Here is a 23801-nt window from a genome sequence, read left to right as displayed (position 1 = left end):
CAGACTGTTGCTGATATTTTACAAACTTGCAGAGAGGTAGGTGTGTGATTGAGTCGAGGGGCAGATAGAACCGTCCTGAAGCCCTCTAATGAACCAGGCTCTCAGACGAGCCCTCCTATAGGCTGCAGCGAGCGAGGGAAAATTGGAGTGAGTGCGAGTATACGTCGTGGGAATTCAGTGTGTGTGCTTATTTATCTATTTGGTCTCGAATTTCTCAACCTTTTGTACCCAAAGGTCCAATTAACTGAGCATAACAATGGTTGCGGCTGCACTCTCTGTGGCCAAAGGATGCATTGATAAACACACAGGACACAGACAACTTTGAAAGCTTTGCCGGGTGAACTGTGAACAAGGAGATTTTTAATGTAGGGAAAAAGATCACATGGCCGGCCAAGTTGCCTTGTGAGATGTTTTGACATGCCCCGAACTTTGCTTTGGAGTAAAAGCTCACAAATTGCAGAAATTGCAGTAATTGTGCGACAGCAATTTGTGAAAGTATGGCTTTTGTTGGAAAGATGAAAATGACTAGCGAGCAAGAAGAGATGGAAGAGTGAAGAAAAAGGCTTCTTGCTAAATTCTTGTCTTACTGGTGATCAAAAAAAATAAAAAAAGACCATGTAGAGGGCGAGGGATTTGCAGCTCGGATTTGAAAATGTGTTTGAAGATGATGTCCATCTCATGGTTCAGTTATTTAATCAGTTCCAGGAAACAGAGAAATAGAGTACAACTCCATCACAGCCTGTGGAGGGCTGATTACAGGAGCAGGTGTCTTTGATGCACAGAAAATGTGGTGCTCTCTCCAGGCTGATGAGCATCCAGGAGCGAGCACGCGTTACGTGGGCTTTTAGATGGAACTTGTCACATGTGCACGTGCATGTGCATGTGGAGGATGTGTGCTTCGTGCGCTCCAGCTTCCAGTGTGCGTCTGTTCTCAGTGGAACTAGTGAAGTATTTGTTTCTTTCTATTTTTCTCTCTGCCTCGACAGCGCGGGGCTTAATTCTGCGGACTAATCAGACCATATGGTCTCTACAGTCTTATGATGTGCTGAGAAGGATGGGAGGATAGAGATGCTGCTGTGCTGCTTTTAGTGGCTGCCGTGCTGCGGAAACACATTGACACACTCCACTGCTACACATCAGAGATTAGGACCTGGAACTGAGTGCACATAGTTTGCTGCCTCCCTCACAAACTGTTTTACTCAAAATGAAACAAAGGAAATGTAAGAAAAGAACTGAATGGAAAGCACAGTTCTGTTTCTTTGCCAGCATTCACCGTGTATCTGCTTTTCAGACCCTGTCCGCAGCTCTGCATCATGTCATTTTTTACAAGTTGCCGACTCGTAATTACTGCTGCCCTTTGCGCCCCGACACCACAGCTGCTGTTTAATCATTTCAATTATTGATTGCGTGAATGTGCATTAACGCGGTTTTGATGGATATCTCTCACTGAGAAATGGCTGTGTCTGTCAAACGCTGAATTGATGATCTGTGCAGAAACGTTGAGTTAATCTCATGAATAATTGCGAGCTCAAAGAGACAAATGAGTCACTCGGCTCGTCTGATTTGGATTGAGTGCAAGATCACTATATATTTACACTAAACCCGACTTACACGGCATTACTTTGTAGAAAAAATATTAATATGAGATAATGTTCATCCAATATGAACACGATCACAGATTTAGGGCATTAAGTTGATTAATATTAGTCTTCGCCACGTATGTTGGGCATAATCATAGATTTCCGTTGTTAGCGTCGCTCTGGTAGCAGATGCTGTGAGAAATCGTGATGAGGTGGGGCAGTCTCACACTTGGTGTGTGCCGCGCACAGTGGGTGATAAACATTGATCTTGTTTAATCTTGCTGGCCTGCTGCTAATGACGGGAGATGATGGGCCACACAGGACAGACTGCCCACTGGATTAGATATCTAAATGAGGACTTTATCCTCATCCTCTCTTCCTCTTCACCCATTACCAGTAAGCCAGTCACATGCTGAGTTAAAGTTTAATGCATGTGACTAGCGCGGTGTGTAGCATGTTTTGTGTGCGTGTGTGTGTGTGTGTGTGTGTGTGTGTGTGTGCGTGCGTGCGTGCGTGCGTGCGTGCGTGCGTGCGTGTGCGCGCGCGTGTGTGTGTGTGTGTGCGTGTGTGTGTGTGTGTGTGCAATCACGACAAAGGCTGAACCGTGTCCGTGTGAGTTTTGTCAGTGTGCATTCATGCAAGCAGGCAGCGGTTTGCTTTGAAGGAACATTGTTACAGCTCAAGTCCGCGCTCACACTGCCGCTCCCAACTAATCTGCTGGACATCCATAGGAATATATATTCAGCTCATTATTGCACCTTTGCACAATAACAGACAGTGATAGGATGCTCCCAGAATGCCTCGGTGCCTGGTGTGCTGAACCAACACAGGCCCAGGTTCTGGTTTCAGTGATAGATTATTGCTGTCTCACCCATACACTTTGGCTTGTTTTCCCATTAAACCTGCGTGGCTCCCTCTGTTGCTTCTGTCTGGCCCTGGTCTTGCGGCGAGTACGTGTTTGTGTGTGCCGGCTCCTCTGGCCGTGCAGGGGCGGTGTGCGTGTGTGTATGTGTTTGTTTGCCTGTACACGCGTTTCTATGGAAAGATATCGAAAGGGCTCCGAGGACAACCCCCATCAATCACTGGCTCAGAAGGAAATGGAGAGAGGGATGGCGAATGGAAAGAGAGATGGAGGTCACCACAGGAAGCAGCATCTAGAGAAAAGGAGAGGGGGAGAAGGGGATGAATGGATGGAGCAGTCCGTGCCGGCTCTGATTGAGCTGGGTAGTGTAGTTTATATCCTTTAGAGATAAGGCCGGGGAGCACTGCTCAGCAGCTTCCTCCCACTGTAGCTTGAACTGAGCGTGATAATAAGAAAGCGTGAATGGGGCAAATTGAATTAATGCCGCAGCACACCATAAAAGCCCTAACTATAATGCATTTTAAAATCCTATAATGAGCAGAGAGCTAAAATAATTTCACACTCCAGTGAAGAAGATGGTCCTCTAACAGATTTTTGGGCCTGGCAGACAGTGCCAGGGCTTTTGTCATATAATGTGACTCTAGGTGCTATGTCAAAATGATACTTACTCTTACTTCCTACGGTTCAGAAGCATGAGGAAAACTTAGCGAACAAGCCATTCAAATTCCCGCAACACATACAGGTCTTAATCAGAGTGGGGAGCGGCCGCTTGCCTGCTGATGTCTCGCTTGGGCCAGTTTTACTGACTCAGAGTAGAGCAGAGTTGCAAAGAGGGCACATCTGCCATGGAAGTGCTCCCTCATTACTCTCCATTAACAGCCCATTCAGTGATGGGGACAGCGGCAGGAGTTGGACCCTATCCTGCTTGTGACCACACGTTCATACGCGTGCACACACACACACGTACACACACAGCAAAAGCACAGATGTGTTGCTTCTGTATGTACACACGCACAAAGGCACAAAGTATTTTTCACTGTTTCTCCCCTTGACATGTTCTCAGCTCTCCCATCCTCATCATTAGAGTCATGCCATCATAAAGCTGAAATTACCTCTCCATCATCAAACGAGGGAGGGAAAGGTATAGCTCTCCGACACAACACAACAAATACTAGCGGGTGGTGCACCTCTCTGGATGAAACCAACATCACCTACATCTTCAGGATGTATATACTGTTTATATATATATATATATATATATGGAGCTCTATTGGGTTTCCTGGAACTTCTCCCTCTTTCCACTTAACCCCTGCAGGCAACTGTCAGCTGAGGTGAACACGGGAGCATCTCACAAATCTAAGTCTTACTGGACACACACAAACACAGCTACTGTTACACATCAGTACACAAACTACACACACTTAAAATCAAAAGCACAGCGCAGTGCAGACTTTAAATCCATACCTGCACAATCCATACAGTTTCACACACGTAGAAGCCCGCTAACACACATGACATAACGCAAAAAAGCTTCAATACTCAAACACTGCCAAGCAAATAAATGCACACACACAGTGTGAACGATTCAGAAAGACGTACACACCACAGTTCTTTTTGCTCCAAGCAGAAAATGAAAGCCCAGAGCGAGGTGGAGAAACAGGGCAGGGAGAGGCCAAACATAGTTTACTATAAATGTCTACTCCTCCGATCCTCTTACCACTGAAATATACCATCTGTCAGGATCATTTAGATTAACTCTCTTTCCACCTTTTCAAAAAAGACCAGTCTCTGCCGTGAACTGTGTGACAGGGCGTGCACGTGTGCCGTCGCACATCCGTGTCATTCGGAGTGTAGTGGTGTTGGTGGGTGAACAGGATGGGTGAGTGTGCCCATAGACTCCACCAGCATATGCTTGAGTGCATATTATTTCTACACAAAGTGTCTGTTTGGATAGCAGCAGCATTGTTTCAGCACAATGTTTGAGAACAAAAAAGCATACTTCACTGCCAGATCTAATTATGTGTGATATCACTGATAGTTGAGAAGATGCAATACTTGACTACTGATGTAGGGCTTATGCAAATGTAACCAAATACCTGTCTGTACAGTTATTTCTCTCTCTCCGGTTCCATTTGTGAAGATGCAAGGAATCCCACACACTATCACTCATCTGGACTCACTGTATTTTCCTTTTCAAATGTTTCACCTGGAAAAATCCTTTACCTGCCCGTCAACATTTCCAAGGACAAATCTATAGGTATTTATAGAGCTGAGAAGAGAGCTGCTGTGGCCAGATGTTCATTTTACTCACTTGTTTACCATCCAATCAATTCCCAGGCCCGACGGTCTTGTTCTTACACAACACGTTGTTTGTTTACAGCCTCACTTAGGATGGCCTTTTCCTCCCAATCATCTGTAATCTTACAGAAGACCTGCAGATAATTGACTTTCAATCAGGGCCTCAAACTTTTACGCCATTTTCCTTAAGAAATGCAATCAGCAACATCTTCTTTCCAGACAAAAACAGAAATCCTAATTACGTTGCATTCACCAGTCTGGTTACTGCCCTCGTCATCCTGCAGTGCTAATACTGATGTGGTGGGAGCACTGGGTCCTGTTGTCTTCTACCCTGTGTTTAGCATTTGCTATAATGGTGAGTGGACTAATTGACTGTTTAATGTGTTGGCGGTTCTCCTCTGATGTGTGGGTCTTGATGGAAAAGTGTTGTTCTTCCATCTTGAAACAGTAAATCAATATCTGGGGAAATAATAATTTCTTGCTGCCCGCATAGAGGAAAATAACAACAATGTGTAGTCTAGGCTAGCTTGGATTACATTTTCTTTCACAGCTAATGCACTGTTAGGCTAGGCTGCATATTCATAACATTATTTAATATTTTGATTTATTTACAAATGTGTACATAAGCTACTCTTTGCTATAAGAACACACGTGCAAATAGCGAAAACGACATCACAAATGTTTCCAGGGGAACCAAACAGTGATGAACCTGCTGTAGCTCAATGCTTTGTGAAGTTATTGAAGTCTGCTGCTCATCAGTGGCGATAGAAACTTTTCACAAGGTTTTTCATTTTACTCGCATGTATCACACTTAATTAATTCATAGCTGCCGGTAACTATTTGTAGAGATAAGTTGTTGGTCATGAAAAACCGAAGTCAACATGTGCCCTTTATTATTTATAATATTGAGGCCCAGCTTTCCCTTTATTACTGTTTCTTAAACAGTTTGTAGTGATTTTTGAAAGTATTACATCATAGCCACACTGCGGAGGTGTACAACCGTTCCCCTTTTTTACTCCTTTGCCAAAGGGACACACTCGTATTGTTTGTGCTGATGAGTCGAGTGGGATAATTTCATTCAGCATTAATTTGGAAGAGCTGGATGCCTGAAATAACTCTCTTGCACTTCACTGCTCTGTAACATGGTGCAAAGAAACAAAGTACATTTACGTAACTACTTAGCTCAACTACAAGGTACTTGCATTTTACTTTGAATTTACTTACATTTTACATTAGTATTTGCTCTCGGCTTCTTCCACTACAAGCACAAGAGATACAGCCTTAATTTGCCCATCTTGTTGTTATCCCAGTACCTACTATTGAGAGTAGTTAAATGTAATTAGATGGTCTTTGAAGTGGTTTTCATTAGCGTATAAAACAGCAATGAACACAGATTTCTATAAGGTGTTCTTTGTATTACTTGTGTAAACTGGATTTTATCAGTGGTCGGGTTAGGAAAGACCTTTGTGAGCCTCCATCGCTGGTCGGACAAAGCTTTGTTCATCCATCTATATCCATCCTCATAATTTGAATAGAGTGAGAAAAATAAACCTCAATATTTGCTCCGTTGGTCTGAGGACTGATGACATTTCTCCATTAACGCAAATGGATTTTTTTTTTTGTGAACAGAATACATACAATCCTAGCAGCAGGGTGCAATAACTGAATATTGCATATATATGAGTAATCTTTATTGGTTTGATCAGTTAAAGATAGATTCAGTCAGTTCTTTGCTTTTAAATGTGTGAATGAAACTGTGGCCAAGGCAAATGTAGGATGATGCAACCAAAGTAAAAAAAAAGATGAGAGTAACTGTGATGTGTGTAAAGTGAAGAGTGCTTAAAGTGTGGGTTTGATCAACGGGCCTTTGTTTGGGAGCTAACATGAAGGTTTGAAGTGTGATTTCCGTGGAAGCAGGTCAGCGCTCAAGTGTTTGTGAGAAACTGTTACTGCCATTGTAGGCTTACAGCCTTTTTTTACAAGCCTCGTATTGATAATTTAGAGCCAAAGTCAAGAATCAATAAAAACGGTATTGTCTATGAAGGACATAAGGAGGCAGAGGAAGGATGTTTTATAGTGTTTGAGCTAGTTGTAAATCATCGGCCTGTAAATCATCAGGTTGTTAAAGTTTAAGACTATTTCCGGATATTTTGACATCAAGAAAAAATGTTCAACCGAGAACAAATGAGGCCGACTTGTTATATTACCTGCACCAAGGTGGTTATGTCCGTTTGTTGGTTGGTTGATTTGCAAAATCTACTTGAAGGATTTCCACAAAACTTAATGGAAGGATGTGTTATGGGTCAGGGAAGAACCCAGTACATTACATACGCTTGGACAAATCGAGTAGTTTTGACATTTCCCTTGATTTCTGAAAAACCAGGCATGTTTAGGAGGCTGGTATTTAAGTTTGTGCAATTTGGTGCAGATCCAAATAAAAATTAAGATCTTGTGAATATAAATGTGGTTTCATAAGGGGACTGATGCGCCTCAGTGGAGATATGCACTCTCCTCAGTGCCACTCTAGTTATCCTTTTTTTTTTTTTTTTTAAGTAAAGATGCTGACAAACATCAATTAATTTTTCTTTTGCCAACCTGCAACATTGAATGTAACATTTGAACACTTTCATTATAAACACAGGGCTTGTTGACTTTGAGAGATGAAAACAACAACCGACGTCCACCACTCCAAAACAAACAGCCTCGAAAATGACAACACATCAAACCTGAGTAAAGCAGCTTCACGATAAAAATCTCTCATAGTTCTCCAACATGTTGTGGTTGCTGTTATTTCAGGATTCCTTCAGTGCTCATCATTACCGAGGTTTCTTGGTTCATATGAGTAATTCTCTGACTTTCCCCAACTTTACACTAAACATTTTTACAAATGAATTGAAAGGTTAAAGGCAAAATGCAGAAAAACCAAAACGATCCCTAACAAGTGAAGAACAGTTGCTTTTCAACCTCATTATTTGTTTTTCAGTATCTTTGTTGCATCACCACAAAGTGTGAGCACAGTTTTCATTTGTCCCAGGTTGGGTCCAGGTGCTCAAATAGACCTATACATTCTAAATGTGTATGTCTACAACACACAACTGTTAAATTGATTGAAAACCTTTCACCGACCCTCGTTTTAACTCGACACAAGAGATGTGATGATCAATTTTCCTCATTTCTCTAAACAGCAGTAACTGCTCAGAGCTCTGCAATTATATGGATCGGTTCCAAGCAGGGTTCACTTATGTGTCACACCAGTGTTCCAGTTCAATCAGTGATCATGGTAACTGGTGTTCTTTGTTTACATTTAAGGCACAGATTCATCGTATCCATGAAAATTCTGGTAGCCAAACAAAATTCAGAACTCTAACATATGGTCCTTCATGTCAAACCTTGTCCGCTTAGACAAAATAAACCATTAGCAACTAAAAGAAATAATGTAATGCCACGGTATTTGTAATCCTTGGTGATATGGTGATATATAAGCGGTGATTAACAGCTATGAATTACAGGATTTAAACATTATTTTGCCACAAATATTTCTGGTGTTGAGCACTTCAATGATCCTGTTGCCATGACAATGATTTATCTGCTAAGGTGGATTAAGAGCAGTTCAAATCCTGTCCAAACAAATTTGAAAGAGGTTGTTGCCAAATTATCAAATGCATTTTTGTTCGGAATAGCAGAAACAAGGCAATATTTCAGCGAGGACAATCCATTTAACATGAAATACACAACCCCTGAATAAACGCTAATGGATTAGCCACGGTTTGACTGGGGCCTTTCATTGTTTCTGTCAAAAGCAAAGCTCACGCAGGGCAATAACAGACTCAACAGGTGGTTGTCCAACACGGCTCTATCTAATACAAGAGGAAAAACAAACATGCATGGCTGTTCTATAATTAAGACATTAATCAAGTGCTCCGAACCTGCTCCACACGTGTGTCATGTTGACCAAACACCCGACACGGTTCAAATAAATCATCTGATGATTGCAGAGCCTCGTGTTCTTTCCTGGAATAAATAGCATTCGCACTGCAACAACTACTGAAAGCAAATTATAAAACAAGCAGCTTCCGTGATGAGCTTTTCAGCTATTCTCAGATGATGATCCACGGCTCAGCAGAGAGAACATCCACCACTTCCTCCTTTAAAATCAGGTCTTTAGCAAGAAATGAGTTGGGGTTACATCATGGAAGCTTAAATATCCACCGCTGTAGTAATCTGAAAGCATATTCGCTCACACAGAGGTCTGACTGTGTTCGTGTAGGGAAGTGATGCTTCCACATGACCAGTGGCATATATCTGTGCATTGTAAAAACCACTATGTGCAAAAGCAATTTCCTTCGATGTGCGCATGGCAAAGGTTTTATTATTTTTTTCAGGCTTGGTTAAGTAGACAGCATCTGTCCGTGGGAAGTTGTGACTCTCACCAGTTAACGTGGACAATCAATCGATAGCAGGTGTTAAATGGCTGACAGGTAAGATTTATGGGTAATTTGAGGCGTCAATTGAGCAGATTGTGCAACAAGGAAGTGGCTTGACTGAGCTATATGTCCCTGAAGGAATATTTCAGACCCAGTATGGCCAGTATGTGATGTACTGTTGTCTGTAAAGAGGCTTTCACATATGCACTGAAGTCCGGACATTTTCCTGAAACTTCCCAGAGGGGCTGCACATCAACCTGAACTTTAGGCGTGTGTTGGAAAATTCACAGCACACACACATCCCTCCACCAAGTTCATAATCGTTTTTGTGGAATCCTGCAAACTAAGAGACCGACAAACAAAAGCAACCAAACAAAATTACCTTCTTGACGGAGGTGACGTGCACCGGCTCTCTCCCAACAATGGTTTTCAGTAACTACCACACAACTTGAACCTCTCTGCACACTTCATGGCCGACTCACAAAGCACCACTACCACAGGTGACATGCACCTCTTTGTGGCTGCGGTTACATGCTGACATTTCACTCACACACAGCGAGGGCCTCACTTCCCACAACGGAGCAGCCAAGTTGGAGTGAGTCACATTTCCACAGGTGCAGTCGGGCCGTTCGGTTTCTATTGTTGAACGAGCGACTGGAGGCAGGCAGACTGTCACTGAAAAATAACAAGTCTATAGTAATTCATATAATTATTGTTTGTTCATGTCCATAGACGGAGAGGGAACGCGGAGCTCAGAGAGTGACAGGTGAGGACAAAGAAGAAAGGGCAGAGGGAAGAAAAGAAAATAGCTAAATACAGGAAGATTGGCCCAATATTCCATTGATTCAAATGGCTAATTTCAAATACAAAGCTGTAAAATACATGAATTCAAAAATTATTAATGAGTCTATCCATCATATAGTAATTACCTCAACCCCCGCGGTCCCATTGCCCCCACGTCAAACCACTTGATCTACAGGAATTTTACAGCCAGTAATGTTCTTCAGTTTACCAGTCGTTGGCAGACAGACAGAGAAACAACATTTCTGACCGTGTTACTGAGCTAAATCCTGAAACTGTTCAACACCAAGGGAGGAAAAAAGATCTTTTCTTCACTACATGACGTGACACCTCTGTGACCTCAGCTGTACAAATTTGTATCCTCGTCATTATGGCCAGCAGGGTTTTGTTGAGTCATATTTTTAAATGACTAACGTTCCCGTCATGGATGGGTATTTTTTTTTTTTATCCTGCTCTCTTCTGTCAGTTCACATCCACTCGGTTTCTGGTCAGCATGTTGCTTCAGCAACGCCAGACGCAAACAAACGGCCGCTTGTCCTCATGCATGTCTTTATTTATTTTTTATGCAAACGCTGGATTAGTCAATTTCTTTCAGACAAAAATCACAATAGACCTTTTTTTTGTATTATTTTATTTTTTTACAGCAGACACATTTTGACACAGTGGCAAAGTGGAAATGGAAGTAAAAAAAAAATAGTGATGGCAGCTTTCCATGTAGGTGAGCCAGTTTCAGGGCTCTGGCTTTGTGCTTGCTTACTCACCGACATGGTGCACTTAATGGAACAGAGCCACCAATGATGCTGTTATTTACCCTTGTGCTTTTCCTGCTTTGGCAAGTCAGCAGGGGGATTTGGGTTGTGCGGGTACCAGACTTATATCACTCACCGAGAGAGATGATCCACAACAGCTTGCAAAATAATTGAGCAGCTCCCTTAGCGGCTGTAATAGACGGTTTGCATTATTGCGAAGAGTAATTGGGATATTGGATCCATCCACTGATCCACAGCACTGAGGGAGATCACATCTCTCTTCAAAGCCGTCCAAGATCTCATGCAGGTTATCTCTCCCTCGGGCAGACGTATGAATTGGCTCTGTAATGTCTGTAGAGCAACGCACACCCCCTGAAAACAGAAATGCACAGTTGCTTTACCTGTTCAAACAACTGTGAAATCCATGCTGGTTGGTAAAAGGTACCAAATGGAAACAGCAACGGCATGGTTTGGCTTAAATGTGCTCTTTGTTTGAAATGGTCAAAGTTTTCTACAGTGGATATCAGAGGTCTCATGTTGCTGTCGAAGCTGTGGCCGAAGCTTCATGTCTTTTCCGTTTTTTGCTCGTCGCAAATTGCTTGTCCTGTGAATCTCAACAGTTTGAATTTCCCCTGCATGAATTTGATCTTTTCTGCTTTCACAGCTCGCCAGTGCAAAACCCATGTGGCAGTTGTCTGACAAAATAACCAGCCTTTAGACCTTATAGTAGAAGTGACATATATAAGGAATAGTGAAATGTGGAACACAACTGTTCGACGGGACAGTTTGGAGATGCATGATAGACACAGGCGTAGACGACACTTTGTCTCGGCGATCCACTTTCGTTTGGATCATGGCATCGCACACCTCCTGAAAACACTGACAAACACTCCGATGGCATTAGAAAATGTCTTCTTTAACTGGGTGGATACAGGGTATTGGGGATAGTTGTGGGCAAAGCTACATTCTTCCTTTTTCATGTTTCCACTTTTGCTTGTCACCGATCTTGTGAATCTCAACAGTTGTCATCACCTGTACATTTGTCCCGTCACACAATGTGTTGGGTATTGGTGCTGACCCACGTGAGGCGAAAGCTACAACCTTTTCCAACATTCATCCTTTTGCGATTTGTTCTCTTGCTCATTGCAAATTACGTTGTTCGGTTAATCTCAACAGTTGGAATTGACCCCCCCATGTATTTGTTCTGTTTCGCTTTCTGTACGCTTGTGATACAAATCCGACAGTCGTCTGTCATAATAACAAGCTCTTAGACCTTTTAGCAGAAGTACATTATCCATCCATTATCGAAACTGCTTATCCTGTATGGGGTCATGGGGGGGGGGACCGATTCCCAGCTGACACTGGGCAAGAGGCCACGGTTGCACCCTGGACAGGTTGCCAGTGTACTGCAGGGCTAACATATAGAGACAAATGACCATTCACACCTACGGTCAATTAGTGTCACCATTTAACCTAAGCTTGCACGTCTGTGGTCTGTTAAGGAAGCCAGAGTACCCACAGAAAACCACCACAGACACGGGGGGAGAACATACAAAACTCCCCCACACGCTCCCCAGCCAAACCAGAGATCCTTGTTGTGAGGCGACAGTGCGAACCGCTGCACCCCTGTGTCGTTTTAGCACCAGTGACGTTGGAAATAACAACATGTGAGCAGCGTTTGGCTGGACACACTTTGGAGATGCGTGATAGGCCCAGGTGCTGACGACAGTGTGTCTTGGCAAATCCTCTTGAGTGATCCATGTGCAAATGCCAGGTGAACACAGAGCCAAAATGACTGCTGTTGAAAAGGTCTCGTCCAATCCAGAGAACAGAGGAGGGGAACTCAGAGCTAAGGACACAGAGTCAGAATTCCCCTGCCACTAAATGCAAAGATTAAGTTTTACAATACTTACTTTCGACTTAACGAGCAAGTGGTGTCATTATTGGTAATGCCTCGCTTTAATGGAATTCAAAATATTTTGAAAAAAATTATAATATATTTACTTCCCCCCCCCCCCCCCCCCGAGGGCTTACAGTACCAGTATATCTCCGCTCAGCACTCGCTTCCATTTAAATCCTCCTTCTATGTGTGTGAATAGGCCACATTCTTCTCTGCTCAAAGCAATAAAACAAAAGGGATTGAATGAGTTTTGTCATTTCCTTAGGCGAAACTACAGAAGAAGAAGAAGAAGGAAGAACCCAGAAAGGTTGTAGCTGATGGAGGTCTAACGGGAAGGAGAAATCCATCAATCCATCTTGAGATGATTCTTGCACTGAACAAAAACATACATAATACTATAAATACTTGTAAAGAATAGACTCAAGGTGTCAGATGCACCACGAGGATAATTGCTGCTGCTGAGCGGACCTTTGTGTTTCTCTGCTTCCCTGTAGCTAACTGTAGGCTTCGCTAGCTGTGCACGTTTATCTGTACATGCATTTAATCTCCGTGCACTGCACCTGTATTTTTCTTTCCATTTGTATCTCGCTGCCGTACAACAGTGGATGAGTCACTAGTTCTGTGAGCGGGGTTTGGATTGAAGCGTACGGCACTCCCGACAAGAAATTAACTACACACAGAATATTTATGTACACAATTCATTTTTTGGGGCGGAGAGCTGGAAATTGCATGTATCTTGCAGGCTATTCTGAAAATAGTTGTTCCATTTTTAAGATATTAACATTTAAAAACCGGATATAGTTTGAAGGGGCTGCTAAATGGGGAGGGAATAGGGAAGTCCTCAGTGATCTGAAGGCAGATAGTTTGCCAGAAGACACATTGTGGGACACGTTATCGAACACCTCTATGTGCGTTTTTCTGCAGACGTGCAGATTTAGAGTAAAACCAGTGCATTAATTGCAGATGCTTTTCCCTTTTGTAATTGTTCCGGGGATGGAAATGCCCGGCATGTGTGTTTACACGGTTACTGTGTCAGCCATTCTGAGCCGCTACAGGGGGCAGGGTGTGAGGGTGAGGGGCCGGGATCAAATGAGTTAATAGATTTCTTTCCCCCTGTGCTTTTAGCGTGTTGATCTCCTGCTGACAGCTCCGTGCTCGGCTTTAAGCACAGAGGTGGAGGGCGTGGGCGGCTCAGAATTGAGCCTCCTTAACACTGCAAACATTTGGTTAATGTACGTTATTGCTCCCCCATTGAGCTGACTTTCACTTTCCATTCACTCGGCGGGTAAAAAAGCACCCCTGAAATCCATGTCTCGCACGGGCCATTGACGTTTATGCTTGTAGACGCAATTTGTTTAATTACACACAGAAATATTTGTTTCTTAATTCCTTCCTCACTGGATGTAGGAGGAACAAGGGATCCATAAGAGAAGCCCTGTGTTATTAATTAAAACACATGTTCTACCTTAATTTTTTCTCTCTCGTGGCCTGTGCTCTGCTACTGTACGCTCACAGACGTGGACGCTCCCTGCGCGTGTTGTTGTTGTGCCACGCCATTTGTTGTGCTTCCCCGGTGCTCTTGTTTCTCTCGTGTTTTTTTTTACATTTGCTGCTAAGCATCACACAATACTTCTTCTTCCTCCACGCTGCCTGCCTCTCCCTCCTCTCCGTCGCTCTCTCGCTCCCTCTGTAGATATTTGTGTTTCTGTATCTTGTGCCTCTCTCCTTCACTCGGTTTCCTCTCATCTCCTTCCCACACACACTCAGTGTCCTTGTTACTGTGGGCAGCGTATATGTGCACAGAAGCACTTGAGACAACTTTTTCTTTTTTTTTTTTTCTTCATACGGCCAAGCCACTTAGCAGCTTTATATAGAAACTACCCAAGGAGAGGATTAACAGGAGGGAACATCAACAGTGCAGTGTTATAGAACACACACGCTCACACATGTGAACGCACCACGCTGCTCTAGTCACTAAGCCTTGGGCCATGCAACCGTACTCTGACACCCCTGTCACCCACCTTTGTATGATGCATTAATACAGTTAGTCCCCCCCCTGCAGATGCTCTTATCCTTATGGGATTGTAGCGCACAGTATGGAGCAGCTTTTCATCACACTGAGCGCAGAAAGGCATATTTGACTTCGGTGGAGCCTGCGACCCTCTGACTTTATTCGATCACATCGTTTCTTTCAGTCAGGTGAGGCGGTTTGTGTCGGTTTGCGGCTCGCGGGGCATCGCTCACTGCCACTCTCACCTGACTCGCCGGATCAGAGAGGAGTCCCACACGTTTGCAGCCTCAGCACACGGGGCGTGCAATCTTGCTCGCCCATGCACATCATCGGCCTTCGCCTCGCATACACACACACAAACACACACATATGCAGACTCACACTCAAAAAGTACATTCTTCATTATCATTCCCAGAGATGATAGGCTCTAATTATCTGCCTTGGCTCTGATTAGTCTCTCTGTAACAAGCTAATTAGATGGAGCCTTGTAAAAATCATCACCACCATTACCACAGAGACATGGCTGGGAAAGGACACCAACAAGACAGGAGGCAAGGAATGCATCTCGCGCTGCTCCATGCAAAGATTTGACAGTAAAGTAAATGTTAAGTGCTGCAGCTCTGATTTCCTTTTGATTAAGTGCCTTTTAAACCTTCCACTTTGCAATACAATCTTTATCCTTTCTCATTATTCATCACCAAAGGATTGTTCCGTCTTACGGGGCAGGATGATCTGACTTAAATTGCACAAACTGCCGCTGTCGACATATTAGGAGATAGCATCTGAACATTGATTGGTTTCTGTGCCCCCACGATACTGTGGCCATTTATCCAAACGAACCGTCGTCAGATCCGAGTCGGAACTTCTCTCTCCGCAGAGCAACTTTAAAGCCTGAGCAGAGAGCTAGATTAATTCTCTCCTCTAGCTTCTTCCTCCCTCTGTTATTATCCCTCTAACAATCCTTTTAAGAGCTGTCACACACTTTATAGCTATTGTGTTTCGGTTGTGAACACTCTGGAGCTGGCCTGGTGTTGCAACACATTGTATTTCCCATCAAAATGCATCTTAACTGTAAGCCAGTTAAAAAAGAGAGAGGAATGGTGATCTCACCATCTGCTTTTCTGCTTTCAAACTCATTTTGAGCAAACATGTAGGTGCAGGGAAAGATTTATGATATCAATTCGGACTGTTTGAGGACTCTTTATACCATTCCTGTGTGCATGCACCGATCATTACCAACAGAAAGTTTTCTATTATCATATTATAATTGACTTTGGAGAGACATTAGGTTACAGAATATTAGGGAAAACCAGCAAGGTAGAACTGTTTTTGTGCAGCCACAGCACATCTGTTGCGTCAGCCCTCAGGTTGTGAAAGGATGCATCGCAAACTCCTGCTGCTTTTGTCTTGGATTAAAAGTCCATTTAAAGCCTGCGGTCACACACAGGAGGACCTTTTACATAATGGGATTTGAAATCCATAGTTACTTTTAGCCCTGAGGTAACTCACCTCTGTGCTTAAGAGTGCGTGGGTGGTTGTTTTATGTCTGAGTGCATGAGAGAGAGAGACAGGAAGACAGAAAGAGACATGCTAATGTCAGCTCTGTCAAGTGTGCAAACATGTGTCTGGGTGTGACAGGACGGACTTGCCAGTATGTCAAACCTTTGTGTTTGTGTTCATATCAGAGTGTGTGTGTGTGTTTGTGTGAGTGTGTGTTTGTCCTGGCAGGGGGTTCTCCCTCTCTGGGGTGAGGCAGATGGCCTCTGTGGATCGCAGCCTACTGAACTGGTTTGGCAGCTCTTCTGACATTCCTTCATGCCACGCTGACATAAGATCACAGTCAATATTTTGCGGAAATAGTTTCTTAGCTCACAATTCGGTGACTTGCTCCACTTTGCAGGAATAGATTTTACACAAAAAGTGCCCTAGATCAGGCCCGTGACAGTGTAAGAACTTCTCTATGCACAGTTTCCCAGGTCGTGTCATGGTATTTAATGTGGATAACGATCCGCTGCTATCAGTTCCAGCAAGAGGCACGCTGCGCTCTTGTCATATAGACTGCAAATGCAGTTGTACATCCCATCTCCTTGAGAGCTGCTGTGCACTCTTGCTGTCTGCCCCAGCTCAGGGTGAGCGAGGTTGGTAATTGGATTCCTGGAATCTTCTTATTTTTCTCCAATGAGCCAGTGTGCAGGTGACAAAATGCATGCAGCCACGAGCATCATCCCAAGGCCCCTGCGGGTAGATCAAGGTAGCTTACACACAGACTTGGTGGATGAGACTGCGACTGAGGCTTCCTCCCATGGGAACCTGGGTGTCTGGTTGCCTGGATGGGAGCCCTGATGGAGAGTGGCTGGTTGACGTCACATTCACTAACCTCCACCATGGGGCCAAACAGCTTTCCTGACAGCCACGCAGTGTTCTCGCAAACCAGGCAGCTGTGGTGAAGCAAAAGGAAGTGGAAAGATAGTGGGTACACTGCCATTACATGATAGTGTGATAATTGGCTTTGGCCAACACTTTGAGCTGAACCGACTTCCCTGGCGTCAGTTCCACATTGCAGATACAAGTATGAATGTGGTTTATTCTGATCCTGCAGAATTATGTTTTGCCATCAACTACAGTTGATTTATATCTCACATACCTGTACCCTCAGTTGACTCGCTGCTTTACGCTGCTTTGGATTCCCCTGGCTGCTTGTCTCGCCTCTCCACACACAGTTACATGACAGCTGTCACTTTCAGTAACCGCAGCTCCGTCACTATCTCTGCACTATCCCCCAGGCCCAGATTGGTACCTGAACAAGGTGAAGCTGAAGATCATTGATGTCAATGACAACGTCCCTGAGTGGAATATGAAGCCGTACCCTTACTTGGCTGTAGTTTCCCCCGAGGCCTCAGCTGGAACGCTCGTCTACCAGCTCCAGGCCCAGGACGGGGATGAGGGCCACAGTGGAGAGGTGGAATACTTCCTGTCGGATGGTAAGCACGCACACACACGCACACACACACGCACACACACACACGCGCACACACACACACACGCACACACACACGCACACACACACACAAGACGCATAAGTAGAAAGTGGTATTAAAATAGGTTGTGTTGTTGTTAAAATAGGTTGACAGTCCATACAACCTTGGAAATAAATCCAACTTGTCAGACACCAGCAGAGTCGCGCAGACAGCCACAGGCATTCACACATTCATTCATGCATCCACACACTTTTTAGGTGTCCATTAGTTTCACTGCTTCCCTTTCACCCTGTCTCTCTCTGCCTCTGTGTCTCAGTTGCTTTCCTCTCTTGCACACACACACACACACACACACACACACACACACACACACACACACACACACACACACACACACACACACACACACACACACACACACACACACACACACACACACACAGGCATACGCAACCACACACACACAGCCAGAGGCCGTCACACGTTTGTTTATGCACTTATCATGCACTCTTGTCTATCTGTCTCCTTCTCTCTATTTCATACACACACACAGAATCAGGCAAACACAACGCCCGCATGCACAAAACGCATGCACAGTGGGCTTTTGGAAGTCAGCCAGGGTAGTATACCCCCTGGTGGTTGAGGGGATAGAGGTTTGTTGGCATGTCAAAGATGGGGGGGATGCGCTAATCTTGCCAGTGGGGGCTTTACAAAACCCTGCTGACTTCCGTCTGACTCGCATTAGTCCGTCACACAGCACCCTGATGTGAGTTAAACCACGATTACCACGAGGTACCCGTGGTCTGCATGACCATGCTAAGAACTCATGTAAGCATGAGGTTTGCTGCTAAAAACCTTGTACAAACTAAGTACTTCACCAAAGTTGTCTAGACCCAATTTAAAGATTCCACATGTATTAAATAACCCTCTTATCCTGTGCTTAACTTTTAAGATCTCAAGAGGATGAGAATAGCTTGGGCCTTTTGACGAGTGAGGTCGGCCTGCCTGACCCCATTTTTAGTATTTAGCAGTGCTGGGAAAGTTATTTAGATCTTCTCTCTAAAGCTGTGAGGTTTTCCTGTAAATAAGACAACGGGTTGTCACAAAAATGCAGTGTGTGTATTTTGGACGTCTTCCTCGATAAACATTTGCAAAGCCCAATTTTTAATTATTAAAAAAATGCATTGTTTACATCCACGTTCACTAAAGTCTTCTTCTTCTTCGCCGCCTTTATTGATGCATTGCTACAAATATTTGCACATTACTGTCACCAGCTATCAATCAGCAGAGCCGTGAGGAACAAATGTTTGTTTAGTGGCCCACTTCTTTGCATTCATACACCTGCATTGTTGTGGGCAAACACAGTATAAAAGGAATGCAGGTCCGCTGTTCCATAGTGCTGCTAGTGGTCACAAATGCTACAGGGTACCTTTGAGTAAAAGAAGAAAAACCTTGATCTAAAAATACATCATCTGGAGTAAAGGTGCTTCAGTCTTGCAAGTACAGAAAAATTCATAGCAACAGTATTCACTTTGCAGCATAATAAGACGGTTACTTAGAAACTGGAATATCACCTTTTTTTCACAGACAACGTAGAGAAGTTATTGAGAGAAAGATTTAAAAATTACTGGTTGTGGTCTTTCATAAATGGAAAAAAATAGACAGGTACTAATCTTGTCCTTCCAAGGTAACCTGCAGGTTTGGAGCAATGTCTCTATGGGTTGGATTCTGTTTTGTTTAAGTCCTTCACAGCTTCATGCTTGTGAAAACATGTCATGATAGTTTAACATTATGAAAAAACAGTGTAGGTACCAAATATTCAAATGTTGAATCTGCTATCAACACTGATACATTTAACCTGTAGTGTAACAAATAGGGCTTAATGTGCAGCACAAGGACAACCACCTTCAGCTCAAACTCCCCAAACTTAAACTCCTGGAGAGATCAGCCAGTCAAATAAAAGATGAATAGATTAAGTATATTGATAAAATAATAGCCATTGGATATGTAGAGGTTTCCAACTGTTTTTCCTTTTTCTTGGGTTGATAATGATAAAGAAGAATCGTCATCCAATAGTACACAATTTGGGGCAAAAAGATTTTCCAAGTGAAGTAAATGAAATAGTCTGAATATGTAAGAAAGTATTAATGTCACTAATACTCGCCGGTAACAGGGGCCACCTGTGTGTTGAGTCGCTTATTCTCTGAAATGTATTGCGGCTCAGATTTTACCTAATTTGTACGTTTCTCTGGACCAAAGCTTCCGCGAAATGAATAATTGCAAAATCTAAATTCAGGTTAAAGTCGAAGCTGAATGTCAAATACAAAACAGCAATTAAAGAGTCGTCTTGATGAAGCTGCTTTAAAAATCTGAAATCCATTGGTTTTGTCCGTGTTAGAATAATAAGAGGATGTAAACATTGATCATGTCTTTAATAATCTTTAATTGTTAAAAACACATGCTCTAAAATCAAAGGTAATTCCCTGTGGCACAAAATAAGATTTTAATTAAACTAACCTCGGATTTTTGTGTTTATTTTCATGTCCAGATCACTGATACTGTTTTCATAAATAAATAAATTGCAGAGAAATACAGCATTTCAATGAATACGAATTACTGCGTATTTTAGAAAAAAGTGTGTTGTGTTCCCTTAACTCAGCAAACCTTAGGCAGACCATTTCAAATTACCATTTGGGTAACATTTCTGAGTTGTTATTCCAGTCAGCAGTATTGGATTGGTTTGGATCCAGTCCGAGAAAATAATATTGTATTTCCCTGTAGGTGGTGACGGCTGCTTTGCGGTGGACAAGAACACAGGCCAGGTGGTGACCACGGGGCTGGTGCTTCAGAGGGACAGAGAGTACTTGTTAAGCGTGGTGGCCCTTGACGGCCTGGGCAGCCGCAGTGCCCCCGCCATGCTCTCCGTGATGGCAGGAGCCCGAGCGCCGCAATTTACCAATATTAGCTACGCCATCTCCATACCGGAGAACACACCTGAAGGACAGCCGTGAGTACCGCATGGACCAACATCCGCTCGCACATACATAAGCAGGTTGGAAATGACTAGTGGCTGGATTCCATTTCGCTTTGCTTCAGTTTCAGGGCCGTGGTATTTTTGCATGCTGGCTCCCAGTCACATGGTTTAGGTCTGTCAGGGACACCTGAAAGCCTTGTACGACTATAGAGTCAGAATATGTAATGGAAGAGTATTAAAGAAAAACATTGCAGGAGCAATACACGCCCTGCACATGCAGGCAATGTTGTGAGAACGCCATTTCATAACGGTGTCTGATTTTGTGATTTATACCATATGATTACAAATTATTGATTAATCCAAATAAGCAGTAATTACCTTGGACAAAGAGGTTATGTTTCCATCGGCGTTTGTTTGTTTGTCTATTGATTAGCACAACACAAAAGATGCTGGACTGACACTACAAAACCTGGAAAGATGTGGTCAGTGTTGAAGAACTAGTTCAAAGTTCATTTCACAGAGATGAAAATGAAGTTCACATTCGTTTGTTCCTTTTTTTTTATTGGGATGGATATGATTTAGGTGACAAACTGACGATCTCGTATTTAGATATTAATTGATGGTGTCTGATCATGAATCTGGTTCCTCAGGTCACTTTAACACTGAGTCCTGGCTGTGCGCGTCACGTCTGGTGTTGTACTGAGCGCGCACATTATGTTTAAATGCAGCCTCATAAACTCTGGGGCGAATCAAACTAATCAAATCAATTTCATGTACTGATCAGGTTCTAATTACTTGTGTGTTGGTGCTGTTCATTAGTTAAAGTGAGTGCAGGTCAGCAGGAGAGTGGAGGAGGACACAGGAAACTCCAGACAAGTTTGCCTATTAAAAAGGCATTTTTGAAATATGCATGATGCAAGTCACTTATCACATAAGATGGGAAATCACTTTCCAATCAATTGAAGCTTCACATTGTCCCTCTGGTCCTGTTATTTACAGAGACAGGTTGAAAAATGTGTTAATATTTGTGTTGACTAGGACCTGGACCTTTGACCGATCAGCTCCAAAAGAGAATCATCTAGAGATACTCTCCCAAATAATATCCCCATCCAGATTGTTGAAAATCAGTCCATTTGTTGTTGAGTTATTTTGTGGACACACGCACGCACACGAAAAAGCAGAATAAAAACCCAAAGGTATTGTCATTATATTCATATCTGCAAAGTGCCAAACTCTAGTGAATGCAAACATGAAATCATATCGCTCACGCAAACAGTTTCACATCTTTATATATTAAATAACTGGGGGTAGAAACACACTCGTCGTGGGTTTGGATTTCCACACTCTACCTGTTAAGGTCGACTGTATGTTGGTGAATATTCATTTGGTCACACCAGCGCACTCGAGACACAAATTGACATGTCATCGTCACACGCCATTAGAGAACACAGACCAGAAAACAAACATTGAGATCTGCATAACAGTATTACATTATTGCACAGAACTGACAAGTAATGATTGAATGTGTTTATGGGACGTAGTCAATGGGCCGTACAGTAATTGATTTCATTACAATGCAGTGCTGATGTAGGAAAAGAGGATTTCGATTTTAATTCAACATGTGCGCAATTGAAATCGAATAGCAAGGACGGCTTTTTGTTGTTTTTGAAAATCACTTTCCCTTTGTTCGGCAGCTTCCTGGTGGTACTCGCCATTTCCTTCCAGAAGCAGCCAATCGGCTACAGCCTGCTGATCAATCCCAGCAGTCTTTTCAGCATCCGGCAGGAGACGGGGGAGATCAGTCTGACCCGGACGCTGGATTATGAGAGCGACCAGCGACGCTACCTGCTGATGGTGCGAGCCAGCGAGGAGCCCGGCAGCCTCAGCACGGCCACAGAGGTCAGTTTAGTGAGAGAGGGAGACGGCCAGAGAGCCTGAGTCGTGGGAGTGTTCGTGCGCTCGGCTCAACTAACCCCTAAGCTGAGGTCAATTGTGATGTTTTATCATCGCATCTGCTGCACAAACGTCTGATCCTATTGAAAGTGAAATTCAAAGACAAGCTGTGTTGTGCTCGCTCTTCCCACTGGACTTTCACAAAGCTCTCAGACAGACCTGGTTGCACCTAAATGTTACGTGCAGACTGAAGGTGCATTAACAGCAATGATCTGGTCTCAGCTCTGACCTCCTGACACAACACCGCTCGGCGATAACCACAAAGGACCGACAGCCGAGTTTGAAGCCGTGCAGGAACGGCATGGCTGAATGGTTCTGAAAGGTTAACAAATGGAGCGGGGGGGGGGGGGGGGGGGGGCAAATGGTTTCTCCTCCTCTTCTTCTCCTTCCTGCCCGTGTCTCCCTAAGCGTTTTTTTTTTTATATTCGCGAGTGTGATCTGGAGATGAACTGTGTAAAACACACGTCGGTGTGCGAGAGCTCCAAATCCCAAACACTTCATTCACAAACGAATACTTCGAGATAAACTATTCATGAATTCGGTATCATTTCAATTATTAATTCTGAGATTTTTTTTTTCACCCAATTCTCATGTCAGCCGCTCACTCGCTGCCACAGATTTAGCAGGGGCGAAATCTCCCTCTGCTCAACTGCATGCTGTGGACTCGGCGATGGAGACCGGGAAAACCTATTCCAGCTATTTCAGGACTATTACTCAGCTGTCACTTCACACTTTACACACAGCGGTGACAGGGAGCTTGTAGGGCGGAGAGCGGCTAAGGGCCTTTGTCAAAAACACACAGTGAGGCACACACATGCTCGGAACATTTCTATTTTTGACTCAGGGAAGATCATGAAGTGGAAGATAAAGGATGTGTTGAACTGGCATCTTGAGAAACTATAAAATGCAATTTGGATTAAGTTTCAGGGGTCAGATTCCTGTGCATTGGAACATTTCGTATATATGATTGTCTCCTGGATCTGAGGGTTATGGGAGAGGGGGCTAATTTTGCATTCTCCTACTCTGATTGTGTCTGTGTCCTCCTCTTCCTCTCCTCTTCCTCTCCTCTTCCTCTTCCTCTCCTCTCCCCTCCTCATCACGCTGGCACTAATCAGGTTCAGGTGTTGATAACGGACGAGAATGATTGTGTCCCGGAGTTCCTCCAATCCATCTACAGCGTGGATGGAGTCCCTGAGACTGTAACCACGGCAACGTCCCTGCTGCAGGGTGAGCCTCCTCTGACCCCGCATTTCACATCCATCTGTTTCTCT

At 43.7% G+C, this 23801-nt stretch overlaps 1 protein-coding gene and 1 long non-coding RNA gene across 2 annotated transcripts in view; one reads left to right on the top strand and one right to left on the bottom strand.

The window, feature by feature from the left end:
- Window positions 1–23801, top strand: part of LOC117763438 (neural-cadherin-like) — an 89156-nt gene that overhangs the window by 11286 nt on the left and 54069 nt on the right. The window contains 4 exon segments of the mRNA XM_034588559.1: window positions 17409–17606; window positions 20385–20610; window positions 22272–22476; window positions 23646–23757. Of these exon segments, the coding sequence (XP_034444450.1) occupies window positions 17409–17606; window positions 20385–20610; window positions 22272–22476; window positions 23646–23757 (741 nt within the window).
- Window positions 10639–14994, bottom strand: LOC117763439. Its single transcript, XR_004614157.1, has 3 exons — window positions 14983–14994; window positions 12122–12128; window positions 10639–11086 (listed from the first exon to the last, which is right to left on the bottom strand). It is a non-coding gene; the product is annotated as an uncharacterized LOC117763439 (long non-coding RNA).

This window comes from Hippoglossus hippoglossus, chromosome 6 (genome assembly GCF_009819705.1).
Source record: "Hippoglossus hippoglossus isolate fHipHip1 chromosome 6, fHipHip1.pri, whole genome shotgun sequence".
NCBI classification, from domain to species: domain Eukaryota; kingdom Metazoa; phylum Chordata; class Actinopteri; order Pleuronectiformes; family Pleuronectidae; genus Hippoglossus; species Hippoglossus hippoglossus.
The sequence above is the reverse complement of the archived record's forward strand: the minus strand, read 5'-3'. Positions and strand labels throughout refer to the sequence as shown.